The sequence below is a fragment of the Lathyrus oleraceus genome, chromosome 4, assembly GCF_024323335.1.
Source record: "Lathyrus oleraceus cultivar Zhongwan6 chromosome 4, CAAS_Psat_ZW6_1.0, whole genome shotgun sequence".
NCBI classification, from domain to species: Eukaryota; Viridiplantae; Streptophyta; class Magnoliopsida; order Fabales; family Fabaceae; genus Lathyrus; species Lathyrus oleraceus.
In genome coordinates this window covers 43073988-43090112 of record NC_066582.1, presented here as the reverse complement: position 1 = coordinate 43090112, position 16125 = coordinate 43073988, and the positions used below count along the sequence as shown (strand labels likewise).

Here is a 16125-nt window from a genome sequence, read left to right as displayed (position 1 = left end):
TCCCTGGGAGTACGGGGTTTCAGTTGGGCCAAAAGGAAGAAAGAGGATGTACCTAAAGTCGGGGGAAAGGTACTCGAAATACTCGATTACCCTCGAATTTCGTCAAGAATTTTAATGACAAGATTTGGAATTGGTATGGTTCCTCCTTGAGGTTGCAGAGAACCCAACAGGGAAGGCCGAGTGATTACTCCATCACTCCAACCGAAACAGGGGCGACGGCAGGTGTTGGAGCATTCAAAAGGCCGACCATCGCCAAGATACCCCCAACCTCTCTTCTCATTTTTTTGAATTACTTCGCTACACATTATTGAATCTGCAAATGGAAATTGACAAATTGTTAGAACACGTTGCAGATAAATATCACAAACAGAAATATAGAGACTATAAGCCTACCAAAAATTACCATCATCTCCTCCTCGATATTAGTTTCCATCAACAAGCGGATTTTGATGAGTTTCTTTGAACGTTTACTCGAGCCTTCATCCTACGGAATGAAACCTTTGACATAACCCAACTCTTAGAAGAAAATGACTATCTGTTTCTTCAAGTAAAGTTCCTATTGGGAAAAATAATCCTCCTTGTAGACATATGACCCTTTCCCCGTCAAAAAGTGACATTGGCTCCAGAACTTGCGAAATAAACTCGTGCAACAATATTCTGGTTCTGAAACTATGTTCCTCACGGGACATGTGTGAATGCGATGTTTTGGCAATCGATTCGACAAGATACACTAGAACCACTACAATAATAAGTACTAGATGATGAAGCAAAGATCAATAAAGAACACAATCAATTGTTTACCCAATTAGATGAAACCACACATATGCCTGGGGGGACTGAGTCCATAACCCAAGAAAGGAAATTCACTATTAGTGGCTTAGTACAATTAGACTTACAAGAAACAATAAACCTTATGTTGTTCAATGCCTCTTCCTAACACCACCTAATGACTTTCTATTTAGAGCCTCCCTCTAAACATGAGAACCTACTCACTTTCTTATCCACAACACAACCTGTGTTAGGAGATAACAATCACTAAACCCTAGTGATCAACTTCTATCTAACATGATGAACGATGTTGGATATTACAACTCAAACACACAAACCTTCTATTCCAAGTTACTAAACATAGAGGTGTACATAACAATGTTGAATTTATAACTAAACTAGATGAACCTTCTCTACGAAGTTACTGAAACATAGAGGTGTACATAAAAATAACAAGGAGTCTTCTAGATCCTATCACTTTAAAATCTTTAATGTGAATGCCTGTTTTCCAATGTAGGTTTGAGCTCCTTAGATAGAAAAATAACTATGGGATTTTTCCTTGTGGATTTGCAGTTATTTTCGTCCAGAATATTTGCATAATCTGTTGGATATTTGATCTGTCCTTGAATATCTCCAAAAAAAAATATATGATTTGGTCTGTTACAAATTCAAATTTAAATCTCTTTTAAATTTGATTTGATCTTCACACCTATCCAACGAATCATATAATCATATTGCTAAACTAATAACAATAAATCATAATTGAATCTTCTCAAAAGATTTTGTTAAAATACAACAATCTGGCGCCTGTTGCATAAGGCTTAGATGTCATTCCAACATGCTGGAGCATCGCGCCCGACATGTGTCCCTTTTACGGTTCCATACAGTTTTAGCAAGTTAGACCAATCTTGAGCACTTGGACACTTTTCCAAGGTGTTGTTTTGCTAAATGCCGTCAATCCAAAGGACCAATCCACTAGGAACAACAATCTCCCCCTTTGGTAAATTTTGGCAAAACAATCCTTCAAGATAAATAACACTTGTTTAAGTGAAAACCAGTAAAACTAATGGATCTTCAGAGCATTCCATAAGTATCAACTATCTTCCATGTATTATAGTTTAAGTACCATCAACAACAAAAGTCAAAAGCATCAAAATTCAGATGCTTACATATAATCCATTCAGTTGCTCCAAACCAAACAGACAAACATGCAATTATTCAAAAACTTAGTCATGCATGAATTTAGTATCACATAGTTAGTAGCATACAATCCTACTAACTAACATGTATCAGTATGCAAACATTCACATACTTAGTCATGCACACACAATCAATTAGTAGTTGATATCAAAATATGCAAAGAATACTACTAATATAGATAGATCTGTTTTCACATATACAAGGACCAGGACCAGATATCCTGCCCGATGCTTCAACATGAAGCACAACAAACATCTGTTACCTCAACAAAACCATTACTACTCCCTTTTTTTCCATAATTTGGAAAAGGAATGTAAAGAGCAATTATCTTCAAAAATCAAAATATCATCTAACCCAGATTAACACCCATGAGGAATAATAACATAGAGTTAAAAGACATAGGTAGCTATCCATGAGGAATACCATCATCCTTAACCTTAATCTCCTACAAGCTTTAGCACAGTCTTTAACAATTGTCTTCAAAAAAAATTTGTAACCTTATTTGCAGATTCTCCTTCTTCCATAGTTCCCTTTCTCATTATTTTATTAATAGAGGGAACCTTGATTCTTCCCAATCAATTGAAAGTTGATGATGCAGGTTTCATAAACTTTCCTCTATTAAGCACTTTCCTGATCTCATTGACCAAATTATCTTAGCTAGGACCATAATCAGAAATAGTCCTCATGGTTTCTTCTCCTAGCTCTTTCCTCTTCAAACCTTCTTTGAAGAACACACTTCCATTTCTGAAAATTTGTTTCAGGATGGAATGACACATTATCCATGTTAGAAGAGGTGACATACATATGAAATCTATTTCCTCTAACCTTTCTCTTTAAGGTGGACACAATGTCTTGGACCTTTTCTTCGACGTTTGTCTCAGATTGACTTATTTTAACAAGCTTGTCATTCACTTCAGAAAAAACAAGGCCAACTTTCTCATCCTTCCATTGAGTTGGAAACTCAGTCACCAACATGTCATGCATGTTGTCTAGTACATCCTGGTTGACATCTTGAGAACCACAAGCGTAGTTCTTCACTTGAAAATCAGGAAGGCAACTTACATCTTCTACCATGCTCAACTCAAAGTTAGATTACATCTGATGAACCACATGCTCCACCATGTTATCTGACAGGATATCAACATACATGAGAGCTCTCTTAAGAATCTCATTGTCTTTCACAATGACTTCCTCCTCCAGCTGAGCATCCTCTTCAAATGTCAAGGCCTCTCTTGGAAGCATCCTTTCATGGGTTAAATACTTCCATTTCAATACAATATCCTCATAAAGGAGAGACACATTACAAAGATCTGCATCCTTAGTAACACCTTCATTGACTGGTTCATACCCATCATGAACTTCATTTTCGCATGGATAGAAATGCCATAATCATTGAAAACATCATCAGTATTCTCATTCCCTTTATAATCCTTTTCACGAGTAGCCTTGTCATGAGACTTGGCCGAAATATTCATGATATTCTTCAACATGCTGACATAAGGAAATTCTTCAACTTTTAAGTTCCTATTGATGAAGGTACTTTGTTCATCCATCTAGTTAGGTTTAAGCTTCAGGATACATGATAGTCCAGGTCTCAAATTGATGGTTGCAAAAGAGTCAACATCACAAACACTCATATCTTCTTTAGCAAGTAGTAAAGTGTTTACTAGCAAGACAATAACAACTTACTCCATAACAAGACCACTGAGATTACAAAATTCATCCTTATGAGGAGTAATATCATTTATAGATCATGTGCCCTTGGTAAACAATCCACACACCTTGCTACCTATAACACAAACTACACGTAAGCTTTCATCCTCAATTATCATATATTCACACAATGTCTCCACATGATCATGGGTATTACCAACACCTTCACCTCCATTAGTAAAATAAACCTCAAGATCTTCATGTATATGATCATCATTCTCCTTAAGCTTTTGAGACTCTATCAACATGTCGGACAAGATGTCTGCCACGTTTTTATCAACATCTTGATTTCCCATATTGGACTCTTGAGATTCTTAATTGGCATACATGTGAATGAGATGATGATTTCTCATATCCCTATACAAGATTGGGACTTTAATCACAATTCCTCCAATAGCTAGATCAATCTTATCATCCTGCGAAGAGTTATAGAGAGAAATATCGGGAACAAATTTCTTGTCAAATATCCAGTGGTTGGACTTCAAGATATTAAGAGTAACACCAATTCCAATTTTACCAAACACACAAACATTTTTTTCGTTAAACAAAGATCCATACATATGAGAAGGAATTCCATAATTCTTATTCTTTTTCAACTCTTTCTTCTGAACAACTACTGGTTTCTCAATGTCGGAAGAACCTCCATCCTGGCCATCAACCTTCCCTTTAATGATAACTCCTTGCTTGAGTCTCATAAAGTCCATATGTGGTAAATCAATAGTATGAGTAAGATGTTGGACCATCTTTAATTACATCTTGGTTTGCTTCTCATCTTGACACACGCCATTAATTTTAACTTCTTCAATCTTGAGTTTTGGCAACCCCTTGACACCATCTTCAGATATGATCGCCTTTATGCTCTTAACCTTGGATGAGGAATGAGAAATCCACATATAACAATTGTCTTTGGATTTTGAACCCTTCATTAACACTACTTGATCTTTGCTAGAGATAATACATTCTGACTTGTTGTAGCTAACATTCAGACATTGATTACATAATTGACTTATGTTGATCAAGTTAGAAGTTAATCCTTCTACTAGAAGCACATCATCAAGACATGGTAAGTATGGACTCACCAACTTTCATATCCCCTTGATCCTTCTTCTAGTTCCATCACCAAATGAGACATAACTATTAGAATAAGGCTTTAACTCTTCAATATAACTACTTTCACTAGTCATATGCTATTAAAATCCATTATCAAAATACCAATCTTATATAGAAGAAACTCTAAGAGTAACATGAGCTAAGAGGCATTTGACAGTTTCCATGGGTTTTCACACTTTCTTAGCTTAAGTTATCTTTCCCTTATTTCCTTTAGACTTTGGCTGACTATAATACTGAGGATATTCATAGAGTTTATAACAAAAGGGTTTTATATGACCATCTATACCATAGTGGTGACATCTCTTTGCAGAGTTCTTGTAACCCCTGTGTTAAGGGTACACATGTCGAGCACGATGTTGAGACATGTGGTCCACCATCTGAAACTTAGTTTTCTTATTAGGAGGAATAAATTTCTTGGAGAGATTTTTGTCCTTCTTATTCGTGGGCTTGAAGTAAAATCCATTTCCCTTCATGTTACAAGACCTTTTTCCAATTTCCAATATCTCATCAAGCCTATCATATCCATTATTCAATAAAACATATTTTATTATATTTTCCAGCTTGGAGTTCAGCAGAGTAACTTCCTCTTCAAGACCAGAGATGGTAGTATCTTGTTTAACCTCGTCTTGGAGTAGTTCCTTGACAGTTATATTCTATTTCTCTACTTCCATGCATGATTCTTTCCACTTGTTGATTGTCATTTTGAAATTGGCGGTTATGTCCTTATCATTGGATTCACTCTTAGTTTCATATTTTCCAGAGTAAGCTTTTACATTTCAGTTGCACCTTTCTCACTTTTAGATTCAGACTAAGTGATGGATAATCCTTTTTTTTTTGTTTCTTTAGGAATGTATGACATTTTGATTTAAGGTGTGAAACACCTTCACACTCAAGGTGTTAGGTTGTTTGTATTGTGGTTGGTAGCATTTTGTTAAAACAAGTAAAATAGCAAGATGTTGGACAAGATGTCTTGACATGCTTGTACGACATCATGGCATGTTGTGGTTTTACATTCTTGGAAGATTTGTTTTTTAGCATGAGATTAGTGAAGATTATTTGATTCACGCATTCTGCGGTTCAAAGTGCTTACTTTAGAAGCTCAAAGACCGGTTCCAGCTGTGCAATGTTTCCTGAGAATGGCTGTCAAAACATTTAAGGAGATATTAGATCAAATTTGATTTGATTTTGCGGAAGATTAGGCAGAATGGATGTCAAAACATTTAAGGAGATGTTAAATTTGATTTGATTCTACAAAAGATTGTGCAGATGTCAAAACATTTAAGGAGACATAAAATTTGATTTGATCATATTTGATTTGATTTATTTTGTTTTGGATTTGTTGATTTGTTAGCCCAAAGCCCATGCTTTCCTAGGGCTATTTAAAGAACGACTCTAAACCTAAAAAGACAAGCAAACTATATGCACGTGGTAGTCTCTTTTAGGGTTTACTTTGTCCAATGTTATTTGTGAGTCAATCGAGTATCTCTTGGATGCTTGAATGGGACTGAGTTTTTGTGTTGTAATTGTGAATCGCTCATAAGCTTGTAAGCAAGAGTGGATTCTGTTTCATTGGAAGTGTGTCTTCTGTTTATTGTTAAAAGTTGTTATCACTATTTTATGATTAAAGGGAAGTGAGAGGGGTCTCGTATCTAGGAGAGTCTTAGATAGAAATTCCACTGGTAGTGATTAGGTGAGAAGTTTGTAAAACCAGAGGTTATTTAGAACTTCAAACTAGTACTATTATAGTGGATTTTCTTCCTGGCTTGGATGCCCACAGATGTAGGTGACGTTGCACCGAACTGGGTTAACAATTGGCATATGTTATTTTCTTCCTGCATTTTACTTTAACACTGTAATTGCTTATAGTATGACATGTCTTAATCCTGGTGTCGTGACATCGTATACGATATCTGTTATATGCATACCAGAATTTGACAAGGCACTGAGTACCTTTGCCACTATTTTTTTTATCTTCATTTTTGGCTTTGTTCTGGGAATTAATGTATGACCTCATGCTCTGGACATTTGTTCTCCATTTTTTATCCAGATTCTTCAAGGAATTGATGACCCTTCTCCCAAGAAGAGCAATATCTTTTGCCCAGTTCTCAAATTTGTCACCTTGAATCCCATCTTCCTCAGTGTACGAAACAAAGGATATACCTTTATTTTTTCTTCTATGATCTTTCATTGATGGACATCTTAAAGGTTTAAAGAGAACCAATGAGTTTATCAACCTTTAAACTGCTTAGGTCCTAATCTTCTTTATAGCATTCACTTTCATATCAAACCTGAACATATGTTGACCAACCTGAACATGTTCTTGTCCACACCATTGAAAATTGTGTTCAATGCCTTGCAATTCTTAAGGGCAACATCATCTTCATCATCAGCCCAATCAGCCTCTGGTTTTAGGCTAGTTGTACCATCTTCAGAGGTAATCATTGGATGTTTCCATCCCTTGATCATAGTTTTCCATGCTTTGTTTCCCAAGGATTTGAGAAAAATAATATTATCACCTTCCAATAATTATAATGTGTGCCATCCAAAAAAGGTGGTTTGTTGACTGATCCTCTATCTTTAATTGTGTCCATTTTAGCATAATTTATCTTCCCTGGAGCTCACCCAACAGGCTAGGGTTCATGCTCTGATACCAATTATAATTATGTTCCTCAGGGGACATATGTCAAACTCAATGCTTCGACAACTGATTCAAAAAGATACACCATAACCACTACAATAACAAGTACTAGATGATGAAGCAGAAAAGTAATAAAAAATACAATCAATTACTTACCCAGTCAGTGAAACCACACCTACGTCTGGGGGGATGAGTCTACAATTCAAGAAAGGAAATTCACTATTAGTAGCTTAGGACGATTAGACTTATAAGTAACAACAAACCCTGTGTTGTTTAATGCCTCTTCCTAACACTATACATTGACTTTCTATTTAGAGCCCCCCAAACACGAGAACCTAATTACTTTCTTCTCTATCACACAACCCTTGATAGGAGATAACAATCACTAAACCCTATTGATAAACTTCAATCTAACAATATGAATGATGTTGAATATTACAACTCAACTAGAAAACCTTCTATGTCAAGTTACTAAAACATGGAGGTGTACATAACAATGTTGAATTTACAATTCAACTAGACAAACCTTTTATACGAAGTTACTGAAATATAGAGGTGTACATAAAAGTAATAAGGACTCTTGTAAGCCCTAACACTCTAAAATCTTCAATGTGAATGTTTTTTTTTCCAATGTAGGTTTGAGATCCTTATATAATAAAATAACTTTGGGCTTTTTCCTTGTGGATCTGGAGTTATTTTTGTTCAGAATCTTTGCACAATCTAATGGATATTTGATTTGCTCCTTGAATATCTCCATAAAAAAGATATGATTTGGTTTGTTACAAATTCAAATTTAAATCTCTTTTAAATATGATTTGATTTTCAAATTTGTCTAGCAAATCATATAATCATATTGCTAAACCAATAACAATAAAACATAATTGAATCTTCTTAAAAGATTATGTTAAAATGCAACAATCTGGCACCTGTTGCACAAGGCCCTATTGTTGTACCAACATGCTAGAGCATCGCGCCCAACATGTGTCCCTTTTGCAACTCCATACAACTTTAACAAGCTAGATCAATCTTGAACACTTGGACACTTATCCAAGGTATTGTTTTGCTAAATGCATCCAATTCAAATGACCAATTCACTAGGAACAACAAGTTCAGTCTCTATGGAACTGATCTTTGCATGAGCCTCTTTGTTGAGAGGAGTGACTAAAAAGAACCGGTCTTTGAACTGTTTCACGCCATCAGAATACTATTTGAAGTAACAGGTAACCTTTGTAAATGTAGTTAAACCTTGACCCTGTGCACGAACCACTGCACTACGTTGTACCTTGAAAAGGTGGAAGAAGAGTGACAAAGATGACTTTCCTCTCCGGTAGTCACACCAGTATTATAAGACTTTGATGAAAGCCCAACTCATAGGATTCAACTGTGAATGAGCAATCATCAAATGGTTTGGAACCTAAACTCAAAATTGTTGAAAGACAATTGGAGTCCCAAAACTAAAAGCGTGTACGTAAAAGGGATGACACACCCACCATATTCGTTGGATATATTTTTGTCTTCCTATAGGATCAATACACCCCAGTCAGATGAGGGACCCACTTCAAGGAAATCCCTTTTGAGGTTACTTTCACGAGCAAAAATAGAAATGATTGTTGAAAATTCAGGATCTACCAAATATCTGAAGTGTCTTTCTTCTCTTTTCAAGTGTCTTTCTTCTCTTTTCGACACATTGTGGGTAACACCTCCATTAGCCAAGAAAACATTATGTTGCAAAGAATGCAGATGGAGAAAATAAAAAAAGTAATGATCAAGGTAGCCTTATAACCATTCCAAAGATCGCGCAATATCCTACGAGATGGAAGGAGGTAAGCACTTCCAACGGTCCAGGTCTCGTCAGAAAGATACTCCCCAAAGGTCATCATGATGAAGTAGGTTAAAAGACGTCTAAAGTATGAAGCACATTTAAGGCGTATGTTCCCCATGACAATAACGTCACATTGTGATTTTTCACTTCAATCAGGCAATGGCCGAAACAAGAAGGAAAACACGATAAAACCCTCACCCTCTAGAGCAAAGGCAAGGTCTTGGAGGCAACTATTTTGGCCCCCCTAGATGGCCCAGTACCTACATCCCAAAAGGTAAAACAACACACGGAGTCGAGAAAATATAGGCGCACTCTCATGGACAAGGAAGAAAATAATCTCAACCAAAGATTAATGGGACAGATCCATACATCTTGTGTCAATACTGTTATAATTGTTTTACTATATAAGCGGAGAATGCGCCATTTCTCAAGTAATTCGAATTCAAATCTCATGCACTTCATCTTACTCTCATACTGACATGAGCGTTAGAGTGTTAAGTTTGTAGGTCAACCCCTCCTCCATCGTACCGTAAGCTCAAGTCCACCGTTGCGATCCATATCCACCGTTGACCGATCAACTCTAATTTTCGCATGAAACAGGTTCCCCTACCAGTGATCAATTTCAAGAGATAAAGAGAATGTTAAGATATCTTTAATGTGCAATCAACTTTTGCTTACATATCAAGTCATCTACTAATCTAAAGATATCATAGTTCTCAGATACCGACTAGACATGAAATCTATGACAGAGCAGTGTGTATTCCTTAAGGAATCATTAATATCTTGGTTCTCAATAAAACAAAGAGCAATGTCTAGATCCAACACAAAGTCGAAATATCAAGCTCTAGCTTTCCTATCCGTTGAGGTAGCTTGGGTTTGTTCCCGTCTAGGTGAATTAAATTTATCATCACCTAGAAAACCAACTCAATATTGTGATAACCTGAGAGTGTCAAAGTACTAGTTTTTAATCTAAATGCATGCCAAACCCAAACATATTTAGATTAATGTTCATTACATATATGGTTAAACCTTACCAAATGAAATCACAATGCCTTATGTAACTTCATTTTTACTTGGTTAATAAATTTACTTACTTCCTTATTTGTATTCATGTAACCATTGACAGCAAAATAGTATAGGATCAAATTAATCCATCTCCATGTATATTCAAACACATCATGTGAATGAATAACAAGGTATATTCTTCATCATTTAAACTGACAAGAAGAATTGTATAACAAGTTGACTTAAGAGGTGTCCATGTAAGGGGATGTGGCCCCCTTAATATGAGTAGTCTATGTCTAGCTGCATAATGTTGATCATCTAAATTAACTTACAAATGTTTGAAATTTATAGTTCCTAAAAAAACAATGAAAGTTACAAAAAGGAAAAAAGGTTACACTAATGAAAGCAAAACCACTGTTGTTGACACGAGGTGTGTGGTGTCCATAACCATTATGTTGTTTTGTACCCAACAAAGCCAAACACATCAAAGTAATGACAGCAGAAAAAGGCACACCTAAAGAAATTAATTATCAAAATTTGTTGCTATGCTTTTCAATGTTTCACTATTAAGACAGAACCAAAACCAATAACAATACTCATTCATCAAATGAAGATCCAATAATAAAATTAAGCATAGTGATTAATAAATTAATTAACTTTGTAGCTAGCTAGAGCTATTCACTAAATTGATAACTAGGTGAGAAACTATACATCTATGTTTTTGGAATCATATATGATAATCATTGAAGCTACCAATTTCAACCACTCTAATTAACAATTAGAACAAAAATTTATCAACAATGAAAATTGAGAAGAAGCATGTTGCTTGAGAGATTATATGCATTAATAAATTAATTAACTAGCAGCTATCAGCTCTTGTGATCTTCAGCCTCTTCACACTTGACAAAAACATCCTGCATTCATTGCATAATTTGTCAAAATCACGAAAAAAAAATCATGTCATTCTAATGTTTTTATGTTTGACACGAATCTAGCGCAAGTGGTTGGTGCGCAGAATGTCTTCGACCGAAGAAAAAAACTTACTCCCAAGGGACATCTCCGACCATCATCCAGTCGCCTTCTTGATCTTCGTAAGTTAGAACATGAAAATTCCAAGAACTAAGTGGTTGCGAGTTAGGACCTAAACAAAGAAAAAAAAACAATTTTGATGAGAAACTATTATACATATCATGGTAAGGTTTGAAAGAATGAAAAAAAAAATTATGAGGGCTAATTTGAATGCTTACATAGAATGATTGTTCTAAACATATGACAAAGAGCTTTAACAAGTTCATCATAACTATGATGTTCCAAGAGATTTAGTTTTCTTCCAATTGGGATTCCTTCCATATAAACCTTAACAAACAAAGATCTTTGTCTCTGAATAACACTATGGTTTTGTTTCTCAACCAAAGTGTTTCTTCTCAATATGGATTTATTAATTGGTGGCCAGTCCAATGTTTCTTCCCTAAAACACAAGAAAAACTTGTTAATAATAAAACTAAGTAACAAAACAAAAAACAAAGATTAAGGTTGAGAATGGTTACTTTGATGATGTTGTTGTTGAGTTGAATGGTAATTGAGATTGAGAAGATGGAGAGATGCTAAGGCCGAGTTTGAGATCGGTGCTTAAATCTGTTGTTTTGCAGATGCTTGAGATTGCAGAAGGGTAATTGTAATTGTTACTATCTATAGAAGAAGATGAAGATGAAGATGATTGAGTTTGATGAACTTCAATTTGGTTTGATGTTTCCATGTTTTTCAATCAATGTATGTGACTAAGTTAATGCTCAAAAGAAAACCTGTCACCTTAGGCTTCTTTTATATATATATATATATATATATATATATATATATATATATATATATATATATATATATATATATATATATATATATATATATATATATATATATATATATAATATATTTTATAAAAAAATATATCGGAAGAGATTTTAAGGAATTCAGACGAGATCGAAAGAGATCTTTTTAAAATTGTAAATTGAGTTCGATGTTAATTATGAATATGTATATTATAACTGTAGTTGTAGTTATTTCTGATTTAAGAAATTAATCTCGACAATTATGTGAAACCGATTTTTATAAATAAATAAAAAGAGAAAAACAAATACTCATATTGGTTTTGATATGCTATGAGGGTGGGGTACATGTCAACAAGGCCTAAATTACACGCTTTTCAATTAATTAATTTTTTTGAAATTTTGGTTGGTTGGAACATAGAAATCTTATTATTTTAATCAACTTCTTAATGATCTTCCACCTCTTTTTAGTTTAGAAGCAATTTAATCAACTTTTCATTCTATGGTTTATGTCTTCATATGATTATGGGAGGACATCATGTTATAAGGTTTTTTTTTTGGCTCAATAGCCTTGGCCATGGACATGCACACCATGTATAATAATTATTATTATAATCATAAAATAATCATATAGAAATTAAAAAGATATTCTCTTTTCAATCCTAGTATAATATTCCATCGTAGAATTTAGTGTTTTATTTTAATGTTTGTTTGTGGGTCCATAAAATATTGAACTAAAAAAACGGAACATTGTTTCTTTGTTATGTTATAATTGATATTTTAATCTTTTTATTTGAATGGTGTACAAACATACTTCTTCTAATCACAATTATAAAACAATTGTTGTATCAGATTTATATATAAAATAAAATAAAAACATCAATTATTTAATAAATAAATTAAATAAAATTTATTTATAATAATGAATGGAAAAAATAATTATATTTAAGATTAGAATATCTATATTTTATAGTATTTTAAATAATTGTTTTCAAAAATTAAAATATATATTATTATTTTTATTGTTTTTAAAGTTGTGGACTTATATACATTTTTATTATTTGATCTCCATAGTTGAACTAAAATCAAAATGTCTATTTTATATTAGTATTTTTTGAAAAAAAAAATTGAAAATTAAGAAATTGTCTTAAATTTGTATATAATTTTCTAGTGGAAAACAAAGCATCTTTGAACGTCTTTCTACTAACCATATTATAACAAAAAAATAAATATTGTCTACTAATTTTGTTACAAAAGAACATTTAAACATAAAGAGAGTTGTTTACTAAAAAAATAAAAATTAGAAAGAGTTTAAATCTCTAATAACATTTGTTTGTTGGTCTTTTTAAGGTACATCCTTATTTGTGAATAGAAAAAGTGAGAAGAAAAAAGAATAGGTTGAGCCAAATATGAGTAAAGTTCAACGAAAGTCATATAGAGTACACAAGTGTTGGAAGAGAATGATGTGTATGAGGACCATTGAATTCTTGAGTCTTGGATTGAGTACCAACCCCAACTCCTAAAACCAATATAAGTAGAAAAATATTAAATTGACAGCTTGGTCCATGCTATCACCAAACTCATTTTGGCAAATAGGAGTTACTATGATGTTCAACTTTTTGTAGTAAATTTGGATGCATTTATTCCACCTAAACATTCATAGTTTTCAAGTGTTGGAAACTAGTGCAAAGGTTGTTATTTTTTCTATTCATGTTCACAGCTCATAAGTTGACACAAATGATATCATTCACATCATCAACAATTCAAAATCCTAATTGATCACAAAGCTAATCCGTTAGAACGAGATTAAACGATTTAAATTTAATATATATTTGACTTTTCAAATAATATAAAATATAAATCATGTGATCTTGATCCAACAATAATATTATGAGTGATTTTCTTATTTTGAGTGAATAAGAATTTGGTCTTTATTGAAGTTTATTGGTGGTTTGAGTTCAACCACATATTAATTATTTTTTTTTATCATATTTTATAGAATCATATCATATTTTATAAAGTTGATTTTTTTCTTTTGTTGACAAGTTTTCTTTTTTTTCCTTCTTTCTTTTCATTGTTTGTGAAATGTAGTTTTAAATTTGTTCATTCAATAGATAAAAGGCTACCAACCTGATCTAACCAAATGAAGTATTATGGAATTTTGCTTTTAATTAGAGGGAAAATTGTACTATTTATTTGTTTATGATTGGTTTGTAATAGTACCTTTATTTTTCTTTGTTAAAAATATTTATGAGAATAATAAAATAAATGAATATATGATATGTAGTACTCACTCAAAATTTAGAGGTAATTTGGATCCAAGAACGAAAAACTATAAAAATAATAATTAAAATTTATAAAATAAGGAATACAAAAGTTTATATGAGTATCCATCGGAGCTTATATTATTTTATGTTTAATTATTTTAAAATGAATTTAAATTTTCACATAAAATATAAGTATATTTTGGTAGGTCTCTGAAAAATTCTTGTCCTTTCTTTAATTAATAGGAAAACTATATATTTTATTTGAACTAATAATGATTTGAGTGTTTTCAACACTATTTCTATTGTAAAGTACTTTTGGTGTTTCTTTAAGGTCTTCGTTTCTATTTTATTGATGGTGGTTTAGAGGGATTGAAATCTAGCCTAAGACTTGAAGTAGGTGGAGGTTTTATTGTTGGTTTCTGTGATGTTTTTGGTTTTTCTCTTTCTTATGGCTTGTTCTTTTGTGATCAGTTGGTTGGTTTTCTGTTGATTTGTGTTGTTTTAGTGTTATCAATGGGTAATTTTTAGGCAATCTAATATTATAGTTCTTTGTAGTTTGAATTTATTTTTTGCCATTCAAAAAATATAATATTTTTGTTTAATAATAATTTTTAAAATATTTATATGTGATAAAATATAATCAAATGCATTCATAAATTTCGTCGTTAAGATACATTTTATTTAAACTTTGTTATTGTTAGAACAAAATTAGTATAGAATGTTAGAAAATTCGGTAAAATTAAATGGATCCAGGACTGAATCGTGATTGAGAATCACTTTCCTTAAAAGTATTTCAAGCACTCTTTTATTATGTCTTAGAGTTGGAAAATGCAAGAACACTCAGGATAATATCAGCCTTAATTTCGAGTCTGCACAAGACAAGTGAAGAACCCGAAATGCAAGGAAGGTTTTTCTGGAATTTTGGAAGAGAAATACGTTTTTAGTTCTTGTGTTATTTTTCTGAATAGAATCATATATTTATAGGAGATATGGATGTTGTTTCAAAAGTTTGCAACCTTTGATGAAACAACACCATTTCACCATAAAACACAATGTTTCATATATGACACTATTTCATGAAAAGATATGAAAATTGAATTCAAAATTCAAACAAAACAATAACTAAAATTCTGAGCACTAATAAAACTCTTTTGTCATTTTGGAACTAATATTGCAAAACAATTTCCAACAATCCCCCACTAGTTCTAATAATGACAAAAATCATTCCAGATAGTGAAATATAAAAAGTGTTAATACAGTTAGGTATCTTTCGATTTTAAACTTAACCTTAGTGAGGATAACGCAAAGTTTAATCGGAATGTTTGGTAGCAAAGCTTTTAAACCATTAATCCATGGGATCAGACCGGCGTTACCTTACACACACTCTTTAAAGGTTCTTCCTTTACATATCTCGCTTAGCACTATTTATGGCCATATGCTATCCTTTTCATGAATTTTTCATGAGAGAAACTCCAACTCTCACTTTGAGACGGCACCATCTCAAAATTCACATAGGTGAGGTTCATATAGCATCCTTTTCAATAGATACTCTTCTTCGTTAATGAACTTCATTAAGAGGTTTTGGAAACCTCAACCCTTAATTCAACACAGTCAACCTTATTTCCCAAATTCTTGACTTACATCCAATTCAACGACTTGTTGTTACCCATTGAATCTTGAAGTTAATGTTTTGTTAACATAAGATTGGGTTGCTGCCGCTGTCGGAACTTTTATTTAAGGAGTTTCAACCCCATTCCTCTCGAGGTTGTTCGTACTAAG

General features: G+C 33.0%; 1 protein-coding gene across 1 annotated transcript; it reads right to left on the bottom strand.

The window, feature by feature from the left end:
* Positions 1-10830: 10830 nt before the first annotated feature.
* LOC127138756 (auxin-responsive protein IAA4) lies at positions 10831-12066 on the bottom strand. The gene is made up of 4 exons (XM_051065265.1): positions 11804-12066; positions 11504-11724; positions 11301-11397; positions 10831-11170 (listed from the first exon to the last, which is right to left on the bottom strand). The coding sequence occupies exons 1-4, from the start codon at positions 12010-12012 to the stop codon at positions 11116-11118; spliced, it is 582 nt and encodes a 193-aa protein (XP_050921222.1). The 5' UTR covers positions 12013-12066; the 3' UTR covers positions 10831-11115.
* Between the last annotated feature and the right edge of the window lie 4059 nt (positions 12067-16125).